This window comes from Lichenostomus cassidix, chromosome 3, assembly GCF_008360975.1.
Source record: "Lichenostomus cassidix isolate B80296 chromosome 3, HeHo_3.0, whole genome shotgun sequence".
In the NCBI taxonomy this organism is placed as follows: Eukaryota; Metazoa; Chordata; class Aves; order Passeriformes; family Meliphagidae; genus Lichenostomus; species Lichenostomus cassidix.
In genome coordinates this window covers 24780878-24806078 of record NC_139483.1, presented here as the reverse complement: position 1 = coordinate 24806078, position 25201 = coordinate 24780878, and the positions used below count along the sequence as shown (strand labels likewise).

Here is a 25201-nt window from a genome sequence, read left to right as displayed (position 1 = left end):
TCTTAATTGTACTTTCTTGTGTTAAGCATCTTGATAAGGCGTTCGATATTGTACATAAAGACAAAATACTTAACCTTTTAGACTAGCCATGTGTACTGTAGTTGTATAGCATCTTCATTCTCATAACTGTTAGTCCAGTTTATTTTATGGATACAAGAACTGCATATCTGTGAAAACATGCCCTTTAAACAAAGCAGAGCCTATTCTTTGCAGGGGTAGCAGCATTTTCGTGATAGGAGAACTGGTGGACGTGCTTTATTTGAAGGAATGTGGGAGTACAGCTACTCTGACATGGTATTTTAAAGCCCCAAGTTGTGTGATCGTGAAAATAAGACATGTCTAAGTTACACAGATTAAATAATAGGTAGAAAATACATCCATTATCTCTGTGCATAATGATGGAAACTCACAAATGTGCACATTGGTATTGCAAATGGAACACATTGCCTACTGAGTATTTCAGATAGGTTTTAACTAAATGAAAGATTGTTTCTGTGCGTTTCATAGCTTTTTTAATTAATCTTTACATTTTCAGCCATATCTTAAACTTATCTTTCTTAGATTTTGCCACACAGGCAAAACTATGGTAATTAAAAATTCATGTGTGCACACAAGGTTTAGGGAAAATTTTAGAAGACTCATACGGTAATCTGAATGTGTTCAAGAAAGAAATCGGGACCAAATTTTTTTTAAGTGAAACTTCCAAATTAATTAATTGTTATATTAAAAAATACACAGAAAAATCCTGCTGTACTATAAGTATGAGGCTTCACTAATCAGGAGGGGTGAGAATGATACATTCTGTTTTCCAGGCAAGCTGGATGAATGCAAGCAGTGTCTGCTTCAATGGTGGTGTGGTTTTGCAGTGACCTTCATCACTCCACAAGCATAGACTCAACAACATACGGCAGCTACGTGGCTCGAACCGTCTGGCACCCTTTGTTCCTGGCTTGTCAAGATAAGGCATTAACATTTGAAATTTCATTCATAGCCTAATGGTTGTGTGCCCTAACTGAAAGCAAGCCTAGGCAGGACTCAGTTTATTTCATTTCACAAATGGAGATGGTTCTTTTTTCTAAAGCTGCAGCTACATTACATGTGTTTCAGTGTAATAGCAGCATAATTGAAGACTGTGTCAACTAGTTGGCAACCCTTTCTCTAGTGCCACAGCTCTTGTTTTTAGAGGTCATCTTGTGAATCTCTCCATTTCACAGCAGTAGCCGTGTTCCTGTCAGTGGAGTCACAGCTGAGCGTAACTGGAGGAAATGGGCATGGATGCTGCTGGAGCTGAGCCAGCTCATGGATTAAGAAAGAGAATATTACTTGAAGGAAACACCAGGTCATCACAGAGGAAGTTAACAGCAGATCTGAGGATCTTAACTCCCTTTTTGACAAGGAGGTGAGGTTTCACGACGCTATGGATCAGGTACTGCACCCATCAGTAGTCTGTGCTGTGATACCAAGGGTCATGTTTGCTGGCTGCTGCCCTCTGAGGCAGGAGAGCAGCCCACAAGGCCACAGCCAGATGAAGGGCTGTGTGTTGCTGGTGCCCACAGTGGTGTCTGACCATGCAGGATTGGTGTGAGTTAACATCTGAACATTTTTCGTCTGGGTGGTTTGACTCGAACTCTGCCAGAGTCTCTGTAATTTAATTGTTGCAGTTGTGGAGATGAAAAGTACATTTGATAGACTTTAGCGGAAGAGTATGTATGAAATTGTTTTCAGGTCCAAAATTGCCTTTTGAGTGACCTCATGGAAAGTTATGGGCTGAGCAAGCTGGCTGCAGAGCCGATTTAACATCAGTGAATTGCTGCAGGAACATGAGAGCAAACAGAACCAGGGTTTCATGGCAGCAGTGAAATGAATAAAAGGCAGTGCTGATCATTTGGGATCCCATTGGAATAGCCTGAACTCATGGAGCCCTGTGTTAGGGATGGGAAAGAGATTATTCCAAGGATGGGCTGCTGTTGTGTGGTAATACTTTTGATTTCCTGTTGTAGTAAATGTTTCATGTGCAGTTAAGGGATGATCACACAGAGAAGTGCAGTCTCTCCTGTCTTTAAAATGTGGGCCAGTGAGGGATTTGTGCCACTCTGGGACACAATCATCTCGGTCTGAAACAAGGTTATCCCGGGAAGGTTTTGCAGAATCGGCATTTGTGCCGACTCTTCAAGAACACGCTTGAAATGATAATATATCTTGTGCATCGTTGTGCTGAGACTCAGCCATTTCAAGCATGAAGAAAAGTGCAGTTTAGAAGGTTGGCATTTCTTCACCAAATAAGTAGGTGGTTTCATTATTTCTTCATCTCCACAGAGAGAAACCTGTAAGCTGACAAAATGCAGAATGGCAGCCTTGTGAACTTGTCATGGTGATTTACCGGTGCGGATACCAAACGCACTCTGTCACACTGACCACAGCGTGCACCCCGTTAAAGCAGGATAGAGTTATTTGCCACCGGCTAGTGGATAACTGGGATTGTGCAAGATCCAGACCAGGTGCAGTGTCTGTGAGATAGAAGCAAGCCTTTCCAGAGGCCTCCGTGGGAAGCAGAGAGCCTGCTGACATGCCATGACCTGACATGTTACTGTAGAAAGCAAATTGTGGGAGTGTGTATGTGTTTGCATAATCGTGTGTCTTGATTGGGGTTGAGAGGACTGGGAAAAGCTTGCTGCTTGAATTGAGATGACTTAATCTCACTTCTGTGCCCTGCGCCACATTATGGGCTTGCCTCTTCCCCCACTCCCCTTGAGGCAGGGGCAGGAGGAGGGGATTTCTGGGCTTTTGAGATCAACACGGGGAAAGTTTCCTTGTTAACTACCAATATAGTCATTTTGCAGCATGATAATTACATGCTATAGTTTTATCCTTATCTACTAAAACAGTTCGTTCAACTCATTGTCTCCTGAGACCCTTTTTATGGCAAGAATTGCAGCTTGGTAGGTTAGTAGCTGTCTTCAGACTTTCTTAATATGTACCCACTGTTGAAAATGGAGAAGCTGAACAGACTTTGTCTCTGGCAGTGAGAGTTGGAGGGTTTTTATAGATCCAATGCCTGAGTCAGCAGGATTCCAGCTGCAGTTTACATGACAAGGGAGGATCACAACTGTGAAGGGCAGATCATGAGTGCACGTACTGATAGAGGAATAGACTGGAAGTGTGTTCACCAGGGTACTACTGTATTTAGTGCTTTTCTCGAGCATGTGATGCTTCTAGACTCCCCAGGAACACACCAGAGGAGAAAATGACAGAAGTGATGGATGTGACCAGGAGGTTTTGCTGTTCAATTTGACAAATCTGTCAGCATCTACCAGGAATGTCCACTTCCTGCACCAGTTTAGTGTTACTGTAAAGGTGAAAAACGTACGCATGTAAGAAAAAGCTGAGACTGTCATTGAATTTAGCCCTTTTTTTTAGCAAATATTTCTCTGCATTTCTTATAATTCTCATAAAATCTGTGTGAAGTAATTGCCAGAAACTGTTTCCTTTCCAGAATGGATGCAGCCTCTGGTGGTTTGCCAGTGCTTCTGTGAATCAATAATCAGAGGAAACCAAATATCCTTCTAAGTTAGTGGCTCCAGCTGAGACCATAATTCCATCTCAGGGCATCTTTCTGAGTGTGCAGATCCTCAGCTACAGGGGCCAAGTGCTGGGTTTCCCATTAGACATGGAAATAAGAGCAGATATGGAAGTTTGAGATTTAAGTTTTCTCAACTGTTTCCTGTAATTAAGAAAATGAGATAATAGAAACTGTCTTATGCAGTGCCTGCTATAGATGGGTGTTCCACCTTGATCTACTTTTAGATAAAACTATTACTGCAAGGTTTCTTTCTTAGACCTTTATATTGCAATAGGCTAATGCTTCACAATTTCTCATGTGATTACCCTTGAACACTGATAAAGCACTTGTATCTGTAGAATTGCTATTGTCTGCAGTGATTGGTACAAACCTCTTTGCAGCTCTGTGTTTCTCACAGTTGTTTCCCTCAGCTCTAAGTGCCAATAAACTCAGGGCTTAGAAAGCAGTGTGCCCCAGTGTCTGGCAGTGATGAGTCTTGAAAACCAGCAGCAAATCTAATTCTGAGCTTTGCAAGTAGTTTGCATCTGCTGTTCTTCACGTTGTCCCTGACACTAGGGCAAATCCGTAAAGAGTTTTTAGAAGGGTTGTAGACAGTTGGAGCTGAGTCTTGAGGTCAGGAGTGGAGGGTGGACTTTATAGATGGAAAGCAGTTTGTGCTGGAGGGAAAGCAGGGGAGTGTGGACAGGACAGGGTTGTTCTGGCCAACCTCCTTTAGTGCTGTTGAAGGCTATTTTGTCTCACTAGGCAAAACCAGCAGCTTCAGCATGATGCTTCAGGCCTGTTTGGATTGGGAGTGAATGACTTAAGAGAGGAAGGAGCAACAAGTAGCTTGTCGTGTGCCATGGTCAGTGACATACCACCATGGACCTTTGCCTTTCTCATGACTCCTGCTGACTCCTTTTCAACTGCTTCTCCTCAGGGTCTGCTGGAGAAAAAGGCTGTGGCAGCAGCAAGGGCTGCTAGGGGTGTGCTGGCTGCTGTGCCCAGCTCAGTGAACAAAGAGGCCATGAAGGACTGATCAGAGCTGCTGTGTCAAGCCTGGCCCAGATGCCTTTCCCTCACAGGGAGTCAGGATGGCACTGGTCCTGAAGTCACAGCTGTGTGACTGGAGGAAGAGGAGCATCATGATGTGCCAGAAATATCAAAGGAAGTTTGTTCCAGCAGCAGCCTCTTCAACCTCTTCTCACTGCTCAAATTCAAAAGCAGCTGTAAGAGTTAGTGTGGTGGCAGTGTAATTTGGGGTGGTTCTGAAGAGGAGTCTGGATACAGGGCCATGTGTAGCATTGGGGCTGTCACCATTTGTTTGTGTGTTCTGATACTGAAATTGCAGCCTGACTTAAGGTTGTAACTGAAGCAACTGTTGGGTTGCTGAATCTGCTACTGAGCTGTACTCTGAAAAAATTTTTGCATAAATCAAAAATAAATCATGCACTTGCCCTTGTTACTTGCAGAGTTACCTGGGATTTCCCTCCCGTTAGTTTAGTTAGTAGCTAGAACAGTCTGGGTGTGGGGTTAGTTAACTGTAAAGCTTGATCATCTCTAGCAATTGTCCATTTCTAGGGCCCTCAGAACTCTTTGTAAGTAAAATTACACTGTAAAAATTAGAAATATGATAGAAGGTGTATGCTCACTGGAAAATCCACTAGAGCAATGTATCTGTAGACTTCACTTAAAATTTTTGCTTTTCTTCATTATATTATTGACACAGCCTGCATTTCAAACATTAATGTTCAGCAAGAGAGACCACTGGTAATATCATGTGCTGTACCTGGTTAATAGTTCAGCATTCCAGGGAGGAGGAGAAAACCCCATATCAAGTTTGTGATATCTGCAAAGAAATATGTATATAATGTGCAATTAATTATTTTAAATCCTTTACTTTTCCATCTTATATATATATATATATAAAGAAGTGACAACCATATTTTTCATCCCCTATAATACAAATAAAATATTGTGTTCCAGTTGTTTTTACGCCAAGGAATACAATTTCTGCATTTGAGTGTCTTTCTCACTGTCGTCAATAACATTATAAATTTGTCTAAATTCAGCAAGTAAAAACAAGGTTGAAAACTATGTTTTATACCACTAGCTGCAGGGGGCATAAAATTACGGTAATTTGTGGCTTTGCTATTGTCAGTCATGTTCAAGAGTTTTTTTCCAGTGGAAATTTATCACACGCCTGTCACTGAACATACTACAGAGCTGCAAGGCGTTTTTCTAATAGAGAGGCACTGAGCAATTCCCTGTGAAGTATATAAAGCTAAAAATACTCACTCACCTTTCTTTTGTCTTGCTTTTAGAAGGAATGAACCTGGAGCAAGCGTGTGGAAAGCGTTCGGCAGTGCTGAGCTCTGCTGTAACCAGACAAATGCACCTTTCTTGGTAACAACAATACTTTGCCAAAATGCTTTTTCCATGATTTGTTGTAGGATTTTTGGGGGAAAGTGGGGAAGCAGGTACAACTTGTGGTGTGAGCGGCCAGAACCACTGTGTGCAGAATCACTGTGGGACTGGTGGGACAGTGCCAACTTTCGGACTGTGCCCAGCAGCCTGAAATGCCCCTGTGGCTCTAGGGGGGAATGGCAGCTCATGCTCCTATTGCTATGAACTGCAAGGCAAAAAGTTGAGTGAAGGATTCTGTCAAGGCGATGCTAAAAGAGAAGTTGTTGATGTTCTGCCTTGCTCAGCTGAGATCAGAGTCTCTTGGGCTGATGGCTACCACAGGTTTGACCTCTGACTTTTCCTCCTGGAAACCCAGCGACTGCCTTGTGTAGCGTAACATCCAGTACCTGGTGGCAGCTAATAAGGGCACTACACTTCTATCCTGAGTTTTCATTTTGTGTAGCACATTTCTCTGCTGCCTGGTTTGGAGATCCTATTTTTTGGCTTTATGCCTTTCCACAGTCAGATGAAGTACTACCACAAGGCGATTGGCTATTTGTAACCGAGTCACAGAAGATCTGGGTGTTTGTTGAAAAGCAATTATTAAGATAATACTCAGTTCTCAGTTTACTTCTCTCAGGGAGGAGCTGCTGGTGGAGGAGGCCAGACAGGCAGAATGCTGCTACGTTGTTTGGTTTTCCTCCTTCTGATTTTCTTCGTGAAACATGAAGGTTTTCTATTTTTAAAAAGTTTCTGTTGTTTTCTAAACACTTCTCCAATCCCCCAGTAAGTGAAAGTGAGCAAAGGTACTGTCTTGACAACTGATGATGTTCTCTGTGACCTGGTATGGCTGTATGTTATTGCAAGGCACTGTGAGTCTGTTGAAAACTACATGTTCTGTGCATTTTGGTTTTGACTACTTGTGAATGTTCATAGATTTCCAATTCCTCTGTGTTTGCTTGAATATTCGGGCTAATTTGCTTGTGTACAAATTATTTTTGAGGCAGATGGCATTGTTTGTTTAATCACCAGGTGGTACTGGCCATTAACATTTAGGCCTTTAAACCCACTTGTTCAACATGAAAAACTTGTGTGGGGCAGAAACAGTACCAGGATGCACTAGGAGTCCTGGCAAAATCTGATCAGATGCTTTAAGAGGAGTAAAATGTACAAACGTGTTGTTGATGGGAGATGCTGGTTCTGGAGCCATGGTGTGAATGTTGAGGGGTTGAAGTTGCATGTTTTTTAGCACTGGAAGCATTATAAGTATCTAATTGTGACCATGAAAGCAAAATAATGCCAACAAAATTTGCAATTCAAAATAACCTTTAAGTTTGATTTAATGACAAAATAAATGTCAACAAACAGTCTTATAATTAATTATATAAATTGGCAACAGCACTTCTGTAAATAATGGATCTGAACTGCTTTTTAAATATTTCCTTCCCCAAAAAAAAAATAGAGCAATCATAGGCATTAGTTATGTGTGTATATACATGTGAATGTAATCCATTCATGCAGATACCTCTGCATATTCATATGAACACACACATATGTATTCTTCCTAAACCTCAGCAGCTCTGAAAAGGGTTAAGCAGTTTTAAAATTACCTCAACCCACTGCTTAAACATTGTTGCCTTAATTAATAGCTGCTAACACATGAAGGGCTTGTCTTGGCTCTTAGAGTATATAAAAAAAAAAGCAGCATGTCACAGAGCTCTGTGTACACTGTTTCTTGTCTACTGCCATTAAAATTAATCACTGTGGCTATAACCTGAACGTTTTGTTATTTCTGGTACAAGTGGACATACCAACACCTGCAATTTTTTACCCAAAGAATCTCCATGCGTAATGTAATGTGATTTTTTTTTTAAAGGAATTCAATGTTTTGGGATTTTTTTTTTTTTAATTAAAAGGCATGGCTACTGATACTTGTTACTTACCTAGCATTTCTGAAAGGATTTTGGAATGAACAAATATGAAATGAAACTTTCGGCAACTACTTATTAATTCAGGTTAGCCATAGTGAAAGCTAGTCCTTCCCCAAGGAGAAGTTAAAAATATTTTGGAGGACTAGCACTACCCTTGAGCCAATATGCAGGGCAGTGTTTCTATAACCCATTGTCCAGTGCTAAAAGAGTTTGTCCTTTTGGAGTAGTGGAGAGACTGCATAAACTTGGAGTGGAAATTGGAGAAGAATTTCCCACCTCTTGCTGTATTAAATACTAAAGCAATAAGACAGTTTTTTAATCTGTTTCTTAACAGATCAGTATCCGTATAGCCAACGAGTTTTGTGTTCTAAATTTGGTGAATTTTCCTTGCAAATGCCATTGTTGCTTCTATTTGATAATCCCATTCCCAAACTGGACATATCTGCAGCCTGCAGCCCCATAAACTGTTGCCACATAGTTAGGCTGTGCACAGTGCAAACAGCAGCTGGACAAAACAACCTGGAAACCCTGTGACCAATTAAATGTGGTGCCAGTTCAAAATCAATTTTGCACTGATCTGGTTGCCTGCAGGAGCAGGGACCATGACTTAGAGCTGAGGAGATCCCTTCTAAAGCTGGCCAGGGAGGATACAGGGAGAGCACAGACAGCAGCTGGTGAAGCCTTGGGATGGTGGCACTGTCGGACTGGCGGGCAGTGCTCTGCCAGAGTGGCACATCTGCCTTACCACATTGCTGAAGTCTGTAACGCTGTACTGTCCCTGTGGAGTGGGCAGTACAGGGAGTTCTGGGCAGAGTGGGGAGTACAGTGAGTTCTGGGCAGTGTTTTCTTTGTGTTCCTTAGTCTCAGTGTTGAGATTGCTGCGAACTGCAGCAATTGTGGTTCTACTGATACAGGGAGTGCAGGCAGGAGAGCACAGTGAGCTGCTGTTGATACAGGAGTACAGTCTAAGGAAAAGCAACGGCTACTCCCAAACCTGGAAAGCAAAGCTGTGCTGAAATTCAGTTATGACTTTTAGCCTTGGTTGGAGCTCATTGGAAGATTTCTGTTGCCTCACCAACCATTTGCTTGTGCAGCAGCAGCTCCACTGTGGAAGTGTGAGCAGAGGCCGAGGCATACAGCATGACCAGCACTGGCTGAGAGGAGCATCATTCCCCTAAAATTGCATTCTTTGCAACTGCCAGCAGTGTGAGTGGGGCAGATTGTGTGTCATCCACCCACTCTTCCCTGAGCTCATCTCTGTACACAGCCCCACGGATGCTATTGTTAGGCATGAACGCTAATTGCTGGTATTTCAAGGCTCCTACCTTCTTATTGCTAAAGCCTGTAACAATAATCACAGCCTATATTCCCCATCTCTCGGCATCAAGGAAACAAGATATGATCATAGGCAGTGTGCTAATGTAATTGTAGTATATAGAATATGAGCTTTTTCTGTGTAAACAGAGGCCTGGCCACATCCTATGATAGCTCTTCCCACACTCCACACGCGGGCTGTTCCTCGGCTCACCGCTCAAGTCCCCATTATGGATACATCCACCCTTGTCATAACACCACCTCTGAAACACTCACACCGTTTGGTCCTGCTGCATAATGGTAAGAGGGTGGAATATTAAATTGAAAAAGGCTGTTTAAGTAATGTCAGCAGCCTGACTAATTTCACAAAAGGAAGGAAATTCAAAGTTAAGGCTATGGTATATTCTTATCTAGATGCCTGAAGATTTCTGTGCATGACAATATGCCCCTAAAATTCAGAGCTGTCCCTTATGTCTTTAATTTCTCCCATTGTGTCGCTCCTTTTTTTTTTATTAAACATCAAAGTGAATTCACAACAGAGAGTCAGCCTAGAATTTAATCCTCTAAATACCTTGAAAATAGAGGTTTAGACTAGAAGTACCAATATATACCCTTAAAACTTCAGTGTAATATAAAAGAGATTCTAATCACAACAGATCATTACAAAGAAGAGTAAACCACTTTAAAAAAAATTAAGTGTCTTAAATATAATAAAAAGGAATAATTAAGAATCAAACAGGAAGCTGCTATTCTGACAATTTAATGATGCTGAATTGGACTGAAAGAATTGGCTTTGCCACTAAAAGGCAGTGAAAATCTGATAATTTCAAAATGGCACTAAGATCAGATCAAGTGGGGTTTTTTGAAATCAAATGCAGCAGAACCAGAAAGGAAATGGTAGAATTCACCTTGGAAGAACCTTGGAGTATTTTGGATTCCTACTGCTGCCTGGGGCTGGAGATCTTACTTTATCAGACCTGCTTAACATCTTTAGACCAGGGCCCTCCTGGGAAGTTATTACCATGTGGAACCTGTGGAAAGTAATGTGGCAGTCCTGACTGCCAAATAGAATCCCAATATATGGTTGTTCTTTCATTTCTACTTCTTAAACAAAAAATGACCAAACCTCAGGATTTACATAACATGGGACACAATAGCTGATTACAGTTGGAGTTTTCCACTGTGTGCAACATGCAAATGAAAGTCAAGTGGACAGTCTGCTTTGGGTTTCTGTATAAGAACAGAGATATGCATCTAAACATTTAAAAGCAAGTCAGCTGATCTTACAAAACGCTCACAGCAACTGTACACCTAATTTGCACATGCATTTACCCTGACTGTGTGTGAATTATGGCCTTTTATTTACTGATACTAATTTTCTGAGCATAACTTGGTGCACTATTACTACCATTAATAGGTTGCATCATTAGATTTTAATTATTCCGGGGCAGGTTGGTGTTTTCTACCTGAGAACCTTAGGAAGCAAACTTGGCAAATTGCTGTGATTTGTATTGCAATGGAGAAAGATGTCATTAATAACAGTCAGTTGATATATTGTAGAAATAAATCCAAGAAGGTGAGATAATTTTATTTGTTACAAGACATTATCTCTACAGTGAGCAAATACCTATTTTGGGCATCATCAGCATAGTACTGGAACACAAAGGCAAAGCTTTAAACACAAGAGCAATTAGAACACAGAGCAGTTAACAATTGTGTTTTCCATCCTTGCATGTTCTCCTGAAGCACTTGTGAAATCTTCTGTGTTGCTTTCCTCTGTGCTGTTCTTAATATGTTTTAAGTATGTCATGCATGCCACAGAAAGTAGTGTTCTCTTGTAACCCTCTAAATTACGTACGTGATCATTTTATGTTCAAACATTATGGACTAAAACATCAGCTATTACTACAAAGTGCGATGGGTCCTTTTCTGTCGTGGCCCATAGCTCAGACTATTTCCCGATGTGCAGAACTCATAAGCGCCTTGTCACTCACGAAAACCGTGGGTGAAGCAAACCAAAAGCCCCAAGCCCCCTCCCGACCCCAATCCCAGGCTGCAGCCCCGGTCCGTGCCGTCTCCCGCCCGCATCCCGACTCCTGGGGCTCTGCTGCCATCCTGCGGCAGATGGGCTGCCGGCGCTCCCCGCCTCCTGCGCTGCTCCCGGCCGGCTGCCGGGGCTCCACACCGGGGTCCTTCTTCCCTGCCGACCTGCAAGGGAGGCCGTGACCTGCTGCCCCCGCTGCTCTTACCAGTCTTGGCTTGATTTCTGCTTGATAAAGCGCAGGGATAAATAGTAGAAAAGCAGGAAGCTGCAAATGATGCCGGCGAGGACGAGGTAGCTCACGTAGAGAGGGTGGGAGTTCATGCCCAGACCCTGAATGATCTGTAATGAACAATAACGCAAAATTAGGAAAAGACACACAATTTTCATGCTGGATCTGTGAAGTGTGTTTTATGTGTGAACTTTCCTGGCTCCTGCTGCCTTTCCTGTTTTCCAGCTTGGGTGTAGCTTTCGGGGTGGTTTGATAGTGGGTTGCAGCTATCCTATTCCTGTTTCAGTCAAACACAGTTCAGTTTCTAAACAATGTCAGCAAGTGCAGAGTTGGGGCTTGTGCAGAAAAGAGCTGCCCTTTATTATTTTCTCTTATTATTTTTTCTCTTCCACTAAAATAAAGCCATAGAAATAGTAACTACTGTAAGGCCATCTTTAGGGACCAATTTACAACCAAGTGTAACACAACTTTGTGTGTTGATTTGGCCAAATTGCCAAATTTGAGGCCTAGACCATCTATTTAAATGTGACATGCATATAAATAGCATTACAATTGCTTATCAAACGTGTGCAACAATTTTATTACTGACTTACAAATTTCCCTGGTATTTGAAAAGTAGTGTTTCCAACAGTCATTCCATATGTGGTGTCAGTGAACTGAATTTGCATCATTCCTTGAAAATTCCATCTGATAAAAGAGATTTTTGAAACCCAAAAAGGAACTGAAAAAGAAAATGACAGAAATTGATACACACACAAAACTTGAGACCTCAAATACTTATGTGCTGCTGCCAAATACAACAGTTTTGTCTCACTTCCTGACAGCCAGAGGCTGTAAACATGTGACAGTTTATTATTGGACAAATGGTAGATATACTTTACATAGTTACATGGAGATGGGAAATCAGGAGCTAGCTAATATCCACATCCATCAAACTCCCCCTGTCAATTAAGTCTTCCTGGAGCTCCATCTTCATCTTTTGAATACAATTGTTTTTACTGAAGAATTTAGCAATGTAAGACTCAAGCTTTTCACAAGTGCTTTTTTGACCAAACTTCTTGTTGCCTCGTTTTCAGATGGGGGAACTGATGTAAAATGAATGATCTGACTGCCCTGTCACCATCCAAGAAGATAATTACAAAGGTAAGAATAAAGCTGAGTTTTCCTGCACAGGACGCACTTGCCTTCACAACCAGTCACTGATGAAAGGCACTGATGTTTCATTTTGGAGGGAGGGTGGGAGCTTTGTCTTACCTGTCCAGAGACTGTCCAGGCTTATCACAAAACCACCACTCAGGTAGAATGATGTGAAGAGGACATTGCCCAAGAAGGCTGAGAGCTGTAATGTTGGCAGCAGAGCTGCCACCCAAAGTGCCATGGCACGGGCACTGTACACAGCCAGCCACACTGACAGGAAGTTCAGCAGGAAATGTTCTGCCTCAGGAACAAGGTTTGCCAGCCAATAGATAGGAACCCCATAAATTATAACAAAAGCACAGTGTTCTGGGAGCTCCCCCAAAATCTGTTTGGGAAGAGAAAAGATAAAAAAGAAAAAGGTGAATGATAATTACAAAAATACATGAGATGCATCTTAATGTATTTATGGACTGTTTCTAAAAGCTATAGGAAATACTCCCTTGGAATACAATCATCTCCCTGTTAGGGGTTGTCAGTGACATGCAAAAGCAATCCACAGCAGAAACAAATCCTTGCTGTGCCAATGCCTATAGTGAATTGTTAAATGGAGAGTATTCTTGTTACAGATTAGATGTTTGTCTTGTTAGAGGTTTGGGAGCTTCGAAGAATGTAAGACACTTTTGCTGAGAACTGGTGTGCTAAATAACATGGCAACTGTATGTTTTGTCCCAATTTAGTTGAAAGTAGTGTGAGATCAAATTTGAGACAAATTTGGCTGTTGGTCCCTTCCCCACCTTGTCCCAAAGGCAGTCCAGTTAGCAGCTTGATTCACTGTAAAACAAAAGCATAACTGGGAATTTATCAAATATCTAAAGAGGTATATAGAGAGTATTAGTTCTTCCAAAGAGGGTTGCTACTATCCTCTAATACTGAGGTTGTAACAAATTACATCGATTTCTCTGTGAATAATGTGCAATCTTTGTGACACAATGCAAAGAATATTTTTCTCTGGCAACCACTAATAAGCATTTAAAATCTTGTGCAGAAATGGAAACCTAAATTACAGATGCCATGGCAGGCAGAACTCATCTAACATCACAAAGAACGGATTATTCAAAACCCTTGTGAAAAAGAGAATGTAGTTTTTAAAAAGTTCTAAATTTAGTTCTAGAAACTCTGGCTCTATGTGCATGTAATACTTTTTTTAGTTCGGACCAATACAGGCCCAAATAACTATTGGAAATATCACAGCATTTTGTAATTTCTGTTTTGCCTTTGATTTAGCATTTGATATGAATGTTTTGTTTTACAGATCAAGATATGTAAGCAAACTTTCAGAGAAGCTTCAGTGAATTAAATATTCAGGTATGTAAAATTGTCTAAACCCTCAAATTTGAGCCTGGGATTTCTCAGATTTTGGCCAAAGAACCCAAAGGAAAGTTCTTTGGCTTTTTCAGGTGTGGGATCTCAGCCATGACTTATGGCAAAGACCTAAAGTAGTGTGAAGCTTAATCTATTAATACTAAAGAAGCAAGACTGATAGCCTTAGCTGGCAGACACAAAAGAACAAAGTCTGATATGAATGTGATTATTTATACAACAAGGCTTTGGTTTGCTTGTGTTTTCTAATGTTCAAGACAGCTGTTTGTATTTCCTGGCAACAACACCAATTACCTTAGCAAAGAAGTATGGGCTAACAGTGTACATTCCACCTTCCAAGTCATGATAAAGCATTGCTCTTTCTGAATGACCTGCAGGGTAGGAACAAACACATTGGGTTGCATTAGTAAGTTTAATTTTTTCATGGATTTAATAATTTTTTAAATTTTGATTCCTTATAGCATTTACAAGAAGACTGACACTTACATTTGGCAATAACATCCAAAATTATTGTGAATGGGACTAGGGCACCTATCATGTACAGCAGTGCTGTTGTGTCACGAATAGAGAGTCCGTTTTTTTCATGGCCATAGTACAAAAATCCAATTAATAATGACATAAGAAGGGCTTCCAATCCATGGATTAATAATGTTGAAAGATCTCTGAAGTCATTGGAGACCTGACGACTAGGAAAACAGCAATATTGACCATAAGACATAAAACTTATTAACGCCAGTTTTATTCAGATACACAGCCCCAAACAGTGTTAAAATCAATTCTTGGAACTTGCTGACTTTGGCTAGGACAGAAGTTGGGCTCTCTGTTTCTGTAAAGGATTTTACCTAATCAGTGCTATGAAACATCAGCCACCAAGTATTTCAGGTCTAAAATGCTGAAAGCCTGAAGGAAGACAATTTGTGTGGTCGTTTCATGCTGCTTTCTTATGATTTAAAATACAAATGGACACGATACGTAACTGTTAATGCTGAAGGTAAGTTTACCTTAATAATATAGTGAACTGCTTTAAAGCTCCTGGTAACTGATCACTTGAATGGTGAGGCATATTGATAGCCTCTTCTGATTTTAAAAGGGACCTGCCCAAAAGAAAAAGAGAAAAAAGATTAGCATTAGGCTGTAGCTGTTATTTCAGATCTTCTGTATGATACACTTTTCTTTACCTCTGCTTGCTGACTGTGGCCTCAGTGTTGTCTCCTTCAGTACCTTTCCACAAGAAATCATCAAAATGTTTGACTTTTTCTAGGAACAAGTTGGCAAGGGTATTTGCTCTTTTTTGGGTTTCCATCTCCTTTTCTGCAGTCTGTTTATCAATAGTGGTCAAATCAACTGCAAGACATGATGAGAGTCCATGTGCTATTGAAGTGACAGCTTTATGATGTGTTTAGAATCAAGGATTTCATTGGGAGCAGACAGTACAACCTGTGTACATGCATTAACTTACAACAATAAAAATTTTATCAGTTATTTTAAGTAATTATAGATTAACAGCTTGTTAATGTGTATATTTCCTAGTCATTAAATGAATCACTGAGAGATTACGTAATTGCTTATTATAATATTATAAACTACTTCAGATTTTTCTAAGTTCCATAGTGCCTTGAGAGCAGTGCTGAGAAAAAACAGTTTGAACTTCCTTCATGGCATGTAGTCATTTACAATCTTTTATGTGACTTTGACGTTAATAATATTTTTTTGTTCATCTGCAAAATTATAGTTACTGTCTTGTTTGTATCTTAGAGAGATGCCATAACCTTTATCTGATACTGATAAAGTCCAAAAGGAATATTATCTGAGGACAACATAGTCACAGCAAAAATAGCTGACTTAGGTTTTTTTTTAATCTAAACTTACAATCGTATTTTCCCATGCTGACCTTCAGTGTAGATTGACAGTATCTACTGTTTTACAGATGCTTTTTGAGACAACTATCACTGCAAATTTCCTAACTCCTTGCACTGGGCTGGTCATTTCTGTTCAGCCATTCTTAGGAGGAATCCATCACAAATTCCTTGCAATCTGCCCTATGTCTTCCCTTCTGCCCTGGTCTCATGTTGCTCTATCAGACATATCAGGTGCTCCCTCTTGCCATGGATCCTCTGCCATCCTTTCCTATTTCCACCTTCCTGCTGCCCATATTTCCTTTCTCTTCCTATGGGTACTGACTCTGTGCACACCATTCAGTGATCTTCCACCTGCCTCTCCTCCTTCCCCACCTCCATGTCGTAGGGATTTGTCTCTGTAACCACAGGCTGTAGCTGCAGGCTTCCCCAGGACTGCCTCATTCTCCATTCCCATACAGGGGTGCTGCAAGCCTTCCCCAAGGCTGTGCTTGGCTGAGGACTGCTCTGAACCCTGATGGTGACAAAGGTCTTTTTGTGGGGCTTGACACCAAGGTTAACTTCTGTTTATCTCTGCACAGCTGGCACTGTCTGCCACACAGGCACAGCTGAAGAGGTTATTCCAGAGCATTACGGTTGTTGTCTGTACCAGGTTTCCCTGCCAGCCTGAGTGCAAAGACCTTAGGGCTGGAATTGAACCAACCTCTGTCAAGAGATTCTTGCCATGAGATTAACAGGGGCAGATTCCTTTTCCACGTTGCAAAAACAAGAAGAATGGATTTGAAACCACATAAACTTTCTTTGAGGAGTGAAAAGATTGCCGATTTGGATTAGATTTTTCTCCCTTCCAGTGTGCTCTGTAGGGCAGCACTCCTCTTTTCCATTACCTGTTCCAGGTTTGTGTGGGACTAGGAGCTATCTTCTGGGAAACTAGCTTCTACATTATCTTAATTAAGAAATCAGAGAACTGTCTACAGAAAGCAGTTGATCAGTTTATCAGTTTATCTGTGTCTTTCCCAGTCAGAGAAGAAGTTTCCATCAGCTAAGACATGGGGGTAAATTATGCTAAATGTGTGGACAAGTTACTGCATCTGGCAGGGTTAGGAGGAGCATTTTTTAAAATTTATTTTGTCTGTACCTCTTGTTTTTGCTGCATTTCCTCTACTGACAAATAAGGATCTTATTAAAAACTGAACTTGCTGCAATATTGATTTGAGTTAGTTATAAGGAATTTCTAAGACAGTTATGATCAATAAAAATCAATGTTAGCTACACACTTACAAAAGCAAATGATTTCCAGTAACCTCTTTTTTATGACACTGCTTGATACTGACCATAGAAATCCGCAGGATTGCTGTACCTTGGGCAGGGATAGCCTAGTTCTGTGAAATACTGGACCATGTCTTTAGCTGTTCCACAGTAGGCAGTGCGTCCAGAAGTCATCAGAAGAACCAAATCAAAGAGTTGGAAGATATCTGACCGGGGCTGATGAAGTGAAAGAAGAACCAATCTGTTTCCTCTGGCCAGCCTGGATAATGTTATCACAAGGTTATGTGCAGTAAAACTGTCCAGTCCAGAAGTGGGTTCATCAAGTATGAGTATTCCTGCCAAAGACAGAAAGTTTAGCTGTGGAAAGCAGCAAGTTTGGTTTGGAAAATATGTTCTAAGTGAAATGATGCTATTCATGAAATTTCACTGATTATTTTTAAATTTAAAGAAAATGGTTTTTTACTTCAGTACATCTATTCCTGACTATCCCTTCTTACAAAACCAAAAAACTTCTGCTTTCCCCACAACTACAATATAACTATACAAGCAAAAAGTTTTCAAATCCATTTTCTAGGGAAAAAGTTGATGGGGAATCTTGTTCAACAAGAGGCTCAGTCAAGGCTAGTAGTGCTTTTGTTTTATATAAGATCAGAGAGGGGATTCAATCCTTCAAAATCAGCTGTGAATTTAGCCTCATGTTTTGCTTCTACTGAAGACAATGGAAGTTTCTAGTTCACCTGCAACATGAACCAGCCATGTCAGCAAAAGTCTGTCAGCTGCTGAAACAGTCTGTTTACAGAATGATTCTTGTAATAATTACAGTATTATCTGTGATCAGCACCGATTTCAATTTAATCAAATGGACCAGCAGACAGTCACTGTCACTAGCTGTGCTATGGACAGGCAGCCTCTGGCAGAGGTGCAAGGTGTGTTAAGTGTCCTGAGTACGAACTCCTCCAGCTGCCCCAGGAGCAGCTGTGTGCATGGCTCCTCTCCGAAAGCTTCCATCTTCATGCACTGCCCCGCTGTGCCCCAGGGAGGTGTGAGTTGTGCTCACCCGGGTTCCAGAGCAGCTGCACGCCGATGCTCACCCGGCGCCTCTCTCCCCCAGAGACGCCCCGCAGGTATTCATTCCCCACCCTGGTGTTGGCGCACTGCCGCAGGCGGAGCTCTGCTATCACATCTTCCACCTGCGGGGATCCGGGGCGGACAGGCATCAAGCAAGAGTTCAAGCACAGTCATGCATTTATAGATAAATACGATTAATATGGTTAAATTCATCTGGATATTTCAGTGCTAGAGACAACTGAAAACAAATCTTGATTTTAGAGGTAACATTAAAAAAGACTCAGCGATCAAAAATTTAGTTCGTCTTTCAGCCTCTCTGATGCTTTCTCTAGTTTGTCATTTTTTATGAGCTTTGGAACAATTGCTGGTTTCTATCTTGAAAGACGAAAAAGCTTTATAATTCATAATCTACATGAAAAAATGCCAGATTAGCTGTTCTGACTCCAAACACGCAGGATCTCTTGGATAATTCCTGTCAGACACATTTTTGACAACTTTATTTTTTTCCAACAGCTTAATTACCCTTTTTTTCCTTTGTGAGTCTGAAAAAAACTTTGGAAGGCGCAGTTTGGCAACGAACAATAGTGTTTCTCTGACAGTCAGGTGGGGGAGCAGTCGGTCATCCTGCCGCACGTGTGCTATGCATTTCCTCACAAGCTGGGGAGTGCTGGGTTTGTTGTTGATCATGATTTGACCAGACTTGATTTTGCCTCCGTGATCCCGGCAGGTGATCACGTCAAGCAAGGATGTCTTTCCACCAGCTAGAAAAAAATAAAAATGGAAAATTAAATTAATTTCCAAGGATCATTTTGAAAAGTGATCTTGTCACTGACAGTGGATAAAAATTTTTGTTCCTTACTGTCTCTTTCTGAACCCTTCCTGAAGTTTTTCCAAAGCCACAGAAATAGGATGGTCTTCAAAGAAAATACTGACAATAATTTCAGGAAATCTCTCCCTTCTAGAATGGAGTATGTGGTTGAACTCTTGTTGTTTCTCAGCAGAATTGGGTAGTTGGGCATTGAGGATGGCTCCATGAACACAAGAAGTGTCTCTTTTATCTCTTTGGTAAACTCTCTGTTACTTTTGAAACATAGGCCAAAGGTGGTGTCCCACTCTGGCTGCAGGGCTGGCACTCAAATGCTCAGCAAGAGCTTTCTTTGTGGAGGGATTTGTGAATTCAGAAACAGCAGCTGGATCAGCTGAATGACTAAGGCACTGAATGATTATACAGACAGTAAGAACCTTAATCATGATTGAAATAAAAATTATTATGACTTAAATAAGACAAAAAGTCATTTAAATAATTAAGAAAAGCTGGCTCATACCCAGAGGTAAGAAAAGTAAAACAATGAAAACAAAACCTGATTTGGAGTTAAACAGCAAGAGAATTTTTCCTTTTTATTGCATGATTCTGTATGTAAACACACAGAACTCTCTTATGATTAGATGTCACTTATTTCTAGCCTCCCTGTTGAAAGATTAACTCCACACTTGCTTCTTAATACATACATCTTAAAAAAGAAACCCATCCATCTGTGAACCATGTATTGCTCTGTTTAAGAGTGACATATTGATTGCCATTGACAATGTGAAACCCATCAGCAGTTTAATCCATTTTACTAAGGCATTTGATGAAATAGATGATAAACAGCTTTTGAAAATAGTTTGACTAGTTTGCTGAAAGGGGTTTGTGCTCAGTGTATGTTACCTTACAAAGGTGCTATATCTATAACTCAGTATGTTATTTCATCACAAAGCTTTTCCTTTTATTATCAGGAGAATCTCTAAGGTACAGCTTCACTTACATTAAGGATACGTGCTAAGCAAAAATTCCCATGGCAATAGGGAACAAAACTCTTCTTTTAGAAATAAAGTTGAAATTTCTTTGGCAAATATGCCTTGCCTTTGAGAGAGAGCATCTTCACTGAATCACTGAGCTAACCTGATGTAAGACTCTAGTGGAGAAGAAGCATGGAGGTTTTTACCTCCCTAGTATGGTACTTTCTACTTCAGTTTAACAGGCCATGTGTCTATTTCTTGTCCCCTTTGACCAGTCTCACCTCAAAGAAGAGCTTTTCTTCTCTGTAAGTTTCTCTTAATTAACGCAAATGCAATATTTTATGCTGTTAGAATTGTTTCACTCCAAATGGAATTCCTGCTTATGGCTATGCAAATTGGCAGTGATTTTTTCTTATGGGGTCTGGCCTCTTTTGTTTGCTGTCATTCTGGGTAAGGTCTGCAACTGGCCTATTTTGAATCTGAGCCAAGAAACTGATTCATGCCCAGCAGATCTGGGGCTGAAAGACCACAGTTACAACAATACCCTACTACACCTCAGGAAACAAACAGAAAATGTGTACAAGGCCTAACAAAATCGGGATTTAAAATAAGTTCCCCCACTGGTATCTTTCTTTGTTTACTCATTCATCATGTCACTTAAAGAATGTATTTTAGTGACACATCCAATAGTCTTTTTCTCAACTAGATTTTGACATTAAAAAGACTGCAGAATGTTGCTCTTGATAGTGTACATTTTATCTGAGAGCTGATCATATAATAAATTTGGTTGCTCTTACCAGTGCTTCCTATAATTGCTAGCATCTGACCACTTCGAACTTTTAAATTCAGATTTTGGATTATTGACACGTGGGAATGGGGATCTGATTTCCAGGTCCAGGGCATCTTCATCTGAGCAAGGTTCTCATACCAGGGAATCTGGGATGCTGTGTTAACCTAGCAAAGAAAGAAAGTCTCTTCAATTCAAGCAATAAACTATTTAGCAATGAATACCTTCAAAGTTACAATGTTACAAGCAAAGCATATATTAAAATATTATTGTTCATCTTCAGAAATGCATGGAAGGAGGTTCTTTTACAGACATCTATGGTTTTCATGCCTTGCCTCTTGTTCTGTTAATCACTATAGCTATCTCTGTCCTTTGTTACTTCGGTAATTTTTTGCTATTGTAAATTTTAAATGTTTTGAACTTTAAATATAATTTGAAATTCCATTAAACTGAAAATTGTGAAATCTTATTCAGATACCATGGTGAGAAGAAGATGAAAAATTTCGCTGGTTTCTTGAAATCCTCCTTGTTAGTCATCTTCTCTTTAGCTCCTTCCACATACTCATTCTTGCCAGCAAGGGCTCCTTTCATCCCTAGCTGAACAGAAAGTCACTCTGCTCCAGCCCTCAGAGGAATAATTTTGCTCAAGACTGAAACAAAGCAGAGCCTAGAAACAGATCTGTCTTCCTGTCTTATCCCTTAACTTTACTGAGTGTACAGGGGTTAGTCTGCTGTCAATATTGCAGCCAAGAGTGAGATTCTGCTCACAAACTGACTGTACAACAGTTGTGTGAACTTTTTCAACTTCATTTGGCTTTTAAAATGGCTTGGGTATAGCAACAGGCATTACTGGATATGCTTCCTGCTGAAGGGAGGTGTATAAATGACAATTTTTACCTGGTAGTTGAGTTCTTTGACCTCCAGAACATTTGATTTTCCACTGTATGTGAAATACAGACTGTTATCTTCTTCAGAGTGAAAAATAGTGTCCTGGGTCTTGGTCTGGAAAAGTTGTTAGGTGGATTACAACAGTTAATTACAAAAACCAAACTGCTGTTAAAGTCTTGAGTTGAGAAAAGATGAAGCACAAAGGGAAATACATTTATGGTATGTAACAGTATTATTGAGTTACTGTAGTGCAAAAGTCTGAAGGGTTGAAATGAGTTATCAGTTATGTGTTAATCAGTGTGAAAGGTACTTTGTTCTAGTGACATCTATGAGAGCCAAACATGATGTGCTGTGCTTTTCTAGTTGCTTTTGGTTTAAAAGGGAAAACTTTCAAAAATGAGATAAATGTCATGCCCCTATACAGAGATTAGACTCCTTTCTTTTGAAGAAGAAGAATGATGTACTACTTCAGCAGTATTAGTCTTCTGAATCAAAATAGGGCATATTGTAATTGATCAATCATGACAGCTAAAAATTAAGGTTCACTGCAAGTATGTCTCTTATTGAATTCCACACGGACTCATAAACTTGGAGGCTTTCTGAACAAATAGGTGTGCAACCAACCACTACCACAGTCTCTTTCTCCTCTTTTGTTTTTTAAATTCACCATTTATCAGCTGGAACTTAATGTTCTGAGATATCTGTTAAAATAACAAGAGTCTACTTGGTTTGGTTAGCCCTGTGCATACAGCTGCAATTATGAAGCCCTTGCTGCGACAGCTTTCTGGCTTTGGGTTTAGCCCTGTGTGCATGCCTGCAGCTTTTATTCCAGCCAGCCATATGCCTCACAGCTCTGTGCTTTTCTCACTTGTCAGACTCCTATCCTAGCCAAGGCAAACATGCCCATTCCCAGTGTACCAGACCCTATCCATGTCTGTGGTGTCTTTAGCAGAGGATGGCCATGATCTTTATGTGCACCTCCTGCCCCCACAGCAAGCCAGGCTGATTAATTTTTTCACTCTAGATACACAGCAAAAGCAACATCACACCAAGCAGCCTGAAAAGCCACAGGAAAATATTTCCAAACTACTCCTGCTGCCAAAGCACTCTGTGCTTTTGCTTATAGTAAACCTAACTTTTAGAAACAGGTGCTCCCCAGCAAATGTGGGGATCCATCTGAAGGCATATCCAGGGAAAGCCAGTCCAGGCCATGCTTAGGGGCTTTCTCCTCCATCCGCACACTTGGATATCCTCTCTCAGCTCCCCCATCGTGGCACCTGAGAGCAGGGCTTGCATGGCACCAGCCTCATGCCCAGTGTGCTCTGCTGGGGGATGTGGGTGCTTTTTGCTCCCTGTTTAGAGCTGGAGGCTCTCGGGGCTCGGTGATGGTGACAGCCTGGTGGGCAGGATGGCTGCCTGTCTCTCCAGCTCCTCACCAACCCTGCAGCTGCAGCACAGCTAAGCCCATTCTGTCCTTCCCCACTCCCCGCGGGTCTCACTCCCTGCCAAGCCCTCGCACATCACCTGGCTCCAGCTGGCATCGTCCAGAGAGAAACTGTCAGTGGGTTCCTTCATGGTGGTGGTGGTGGTGGAAGGTCTCCCTGCCTGCAGTGGTTTGACTGTCGTCCCTGTGAAAATCCTTCTCCTCTCGGTTCGCAACGCAGTCCTTCCCAGGCGCCTCACCGCAGCACCATCTCTCCGGGCTGCATCTCTGCAGCTGGCATGACCCCGTGCACAGGGAAATGCTCCCTCCTCGGGGACAGAACAGCTCAGGCTAAAGGTACATCAGATAGCGGCCTCAGCTAATCACCGATCAGTTGTTCTCCGGAAAAAGAAACAACAGGGAGTCCCTCTGTTTTCTTTGAGGTGGCAAGTGCCGGGGCAGCGACCTGCTCTGACCCGGGACAGCGGGAGCTGGCCCTGCGCGCTGCCGGGCCAGGAGGCATGGTGACAGTGGCGGTGACACTGGCGGTGACAGTAGCAGTGCCAGGCACTCGGCCAGCAGCGTGAGGGAGGCTGCGGAGCCCCGGCCCCTGAGGATGTCGGGCACAGCGTGTCCCACCCTGGAGAAGAGTGGCAGCACGGAGCCCGCAGGCGAGGGGAAGGCGGCGGGGCAACCCCCCGACAGCATCAGCGTGCAGGGTGTCTCCTACACCATCAGGTAGGGCTGGCAGGGTGGCGGGAAGGTTCCTTTGGCGACGGCAGGGCCTGAGGGAGCGGGGCTGCCTCTGTGGGCTGGGGGTGCTCCATGGTTCCAAGCCCACCTCACGGTGCCAGGTCCCCCTCAGGGTGCCGAGCCCCCCGCAGGCTCCCCAGATCTTCCTCACGTGTCTCTGAAGGATGTGCTTTAGAGATTTCCAAACATTGTGCCCTTTCCCACTGCTTTTCTTGCTGCTGCCAGAGGGATAACGCCGGGCGCTGAGGAAAGGGGCAGGTGGATTAATGGCTGGCAAACATCGTCAGCAAATAAAGCCACAGTTCATGTTTGCCCTTTTGGTTGTAGTCCGAAAGCCTCTGAGCAATCATTCTGTGCTCAGATCTCCTTTTATCTTCCAGATAATGCCAAAGTTAAAGCCTGAGCAGGGGAAGGGGTGACGGGGAAAGACTTCTATTTTTAATTTTTCCATATTTTAAAATCATTGCGGCTCCCCTCCCACATGCAAGTAGCTATAAGCCATTCACTTGCTTTATGCTAAATTTTTACATATTCTCTCTGTACTTTTTAAAATTATGTTTGTTTTCCAAGAGAGCGTGTTGGCCCGTGGTGGAACTTTCCTTTATATTGTAAAAAATGGACTCGGCAAATACTTAAGGATGTTTCATTTCACATAGAGAGTGGCCAGATTATGGGGATTTTAGGAAATTCTGGTAAGTTGTTCCAGTACTCTAAAAGAGATAAGATCAGAGTTAATATCAGAGTTAATATCAGTGACTTCCACAGTGACATGAATGTGACTGAGGTCTGTGTTTTAAATAATGAAATTGTGGCTGATTTTAACTTCTGCTTTGTAAAACTGGTGCTTGGTTTTCAGAGTTCAGTCTTCTGTCATCTAACTAACAATTATAACTTCAATAACAGACAAGGTTACTTCAAAACTCAAATGTTTCACTGCAAAGTGTGAATTTGTATGAATTAAATGCTAATTTGCATTCTAGTTTTCCCATTTACTTTCCCTTAATTAGCTGCAGTTTCAGGGTCTATTATTTTTAAATTATTGAGAGAAAACCCCCAACTTTCTTCTTTTCGTATGTGTCCATCCAAGTCAGGCTACCACTCTTGGAACCATAAAATTAATCTCATCACATGATTAATTTCTTTTTTTTTGAAAGGATCTGGGAAAACAACACTTCTGGATGCAATATCAGGAAGACTGGGACATAAAGACAACTTCTTTGGTGAAGTGTATGTGAATGGACATCAGCTGAAGAGGGAGCAGTTCAGAGATTGCTTCTCTTACGTGCCACAGGTTGATTTCTACATTTATTTTTTGGATACTCTGCTTCTTTTTGTGTAAAAAAAGTTGCTAGTGTAATGGAGTAGTGTAATGTGAATG

General features: G+C 41.6%; 2 protein-coding genes across 4 annotated transcripts in view; one reads left to right on the top strand and one right to left on the bottom strand.

The window, feature by feature from the left end:
• Positions 1 to 10762: 10762 nt before the first annotated feature.
• Positions 10763 to 23374, bottom strand: ABCG8 (ATP binding cassette subfamily G member 8). The gene is made up of 13 exons (XM_085054977.1): positions 23172 to 23374; positions 21657 to 21761; positions 20770 to 20926; positions 18716 to 18954; positions 18183 to 18315; positions 17191 to 17460; positions 15179 to 15344; positions 15002 to 15094; positions 14487 to 14686; positions 14295 to 14371; positions 12738 to 13005; positions 12077 to 12204; positions 10763 to 11593 (listed from the first exon to the last, which is right to left on the bottom strand). The coding sequence occupies exons 1-13, from the start codon at positions 23220 to 23222 to the stop codon at positions 11456 to 11458; spliced, it is 2025 nt and encodes a 674-aa protein (XP_084911103.1). The 5' UTR covers positions 23223 to 23374; the 3' UTR covers positions 10763 to 11455.
• The window catches only part of ABCG5 (ATP binding cassette subfamily G member 5), a 26097-nt gene continuing 14864 nt past the window's right edge, over positions 13969 to 25201 (top strand). For 2 of the 3 annotated variants that reach the window (XM_085054978.1, XM_085054980.1), the window contains exons 1-3: positions 23488 to 23808; positions 24394 to 24515; positions 24978 to 25114. In XM_085054978.1, the coding sequence (XP_084911104.1) occupies positions 23687 to 23808; positions 24394 to 24515; positions 24978 to 25114 (381 nt within the window). In that variant the 5' untranslated portion in view covers positions 23488 to 23686. Of the gene's footprint in view, positions 13986 to 23487; positions 23809 to 24393; positions 24516 to 24977; positions 25115 to 25201 lie in introns of those variants that run through there. The other variant, XM_085054979.1, reaches the window with a different exon arrangement.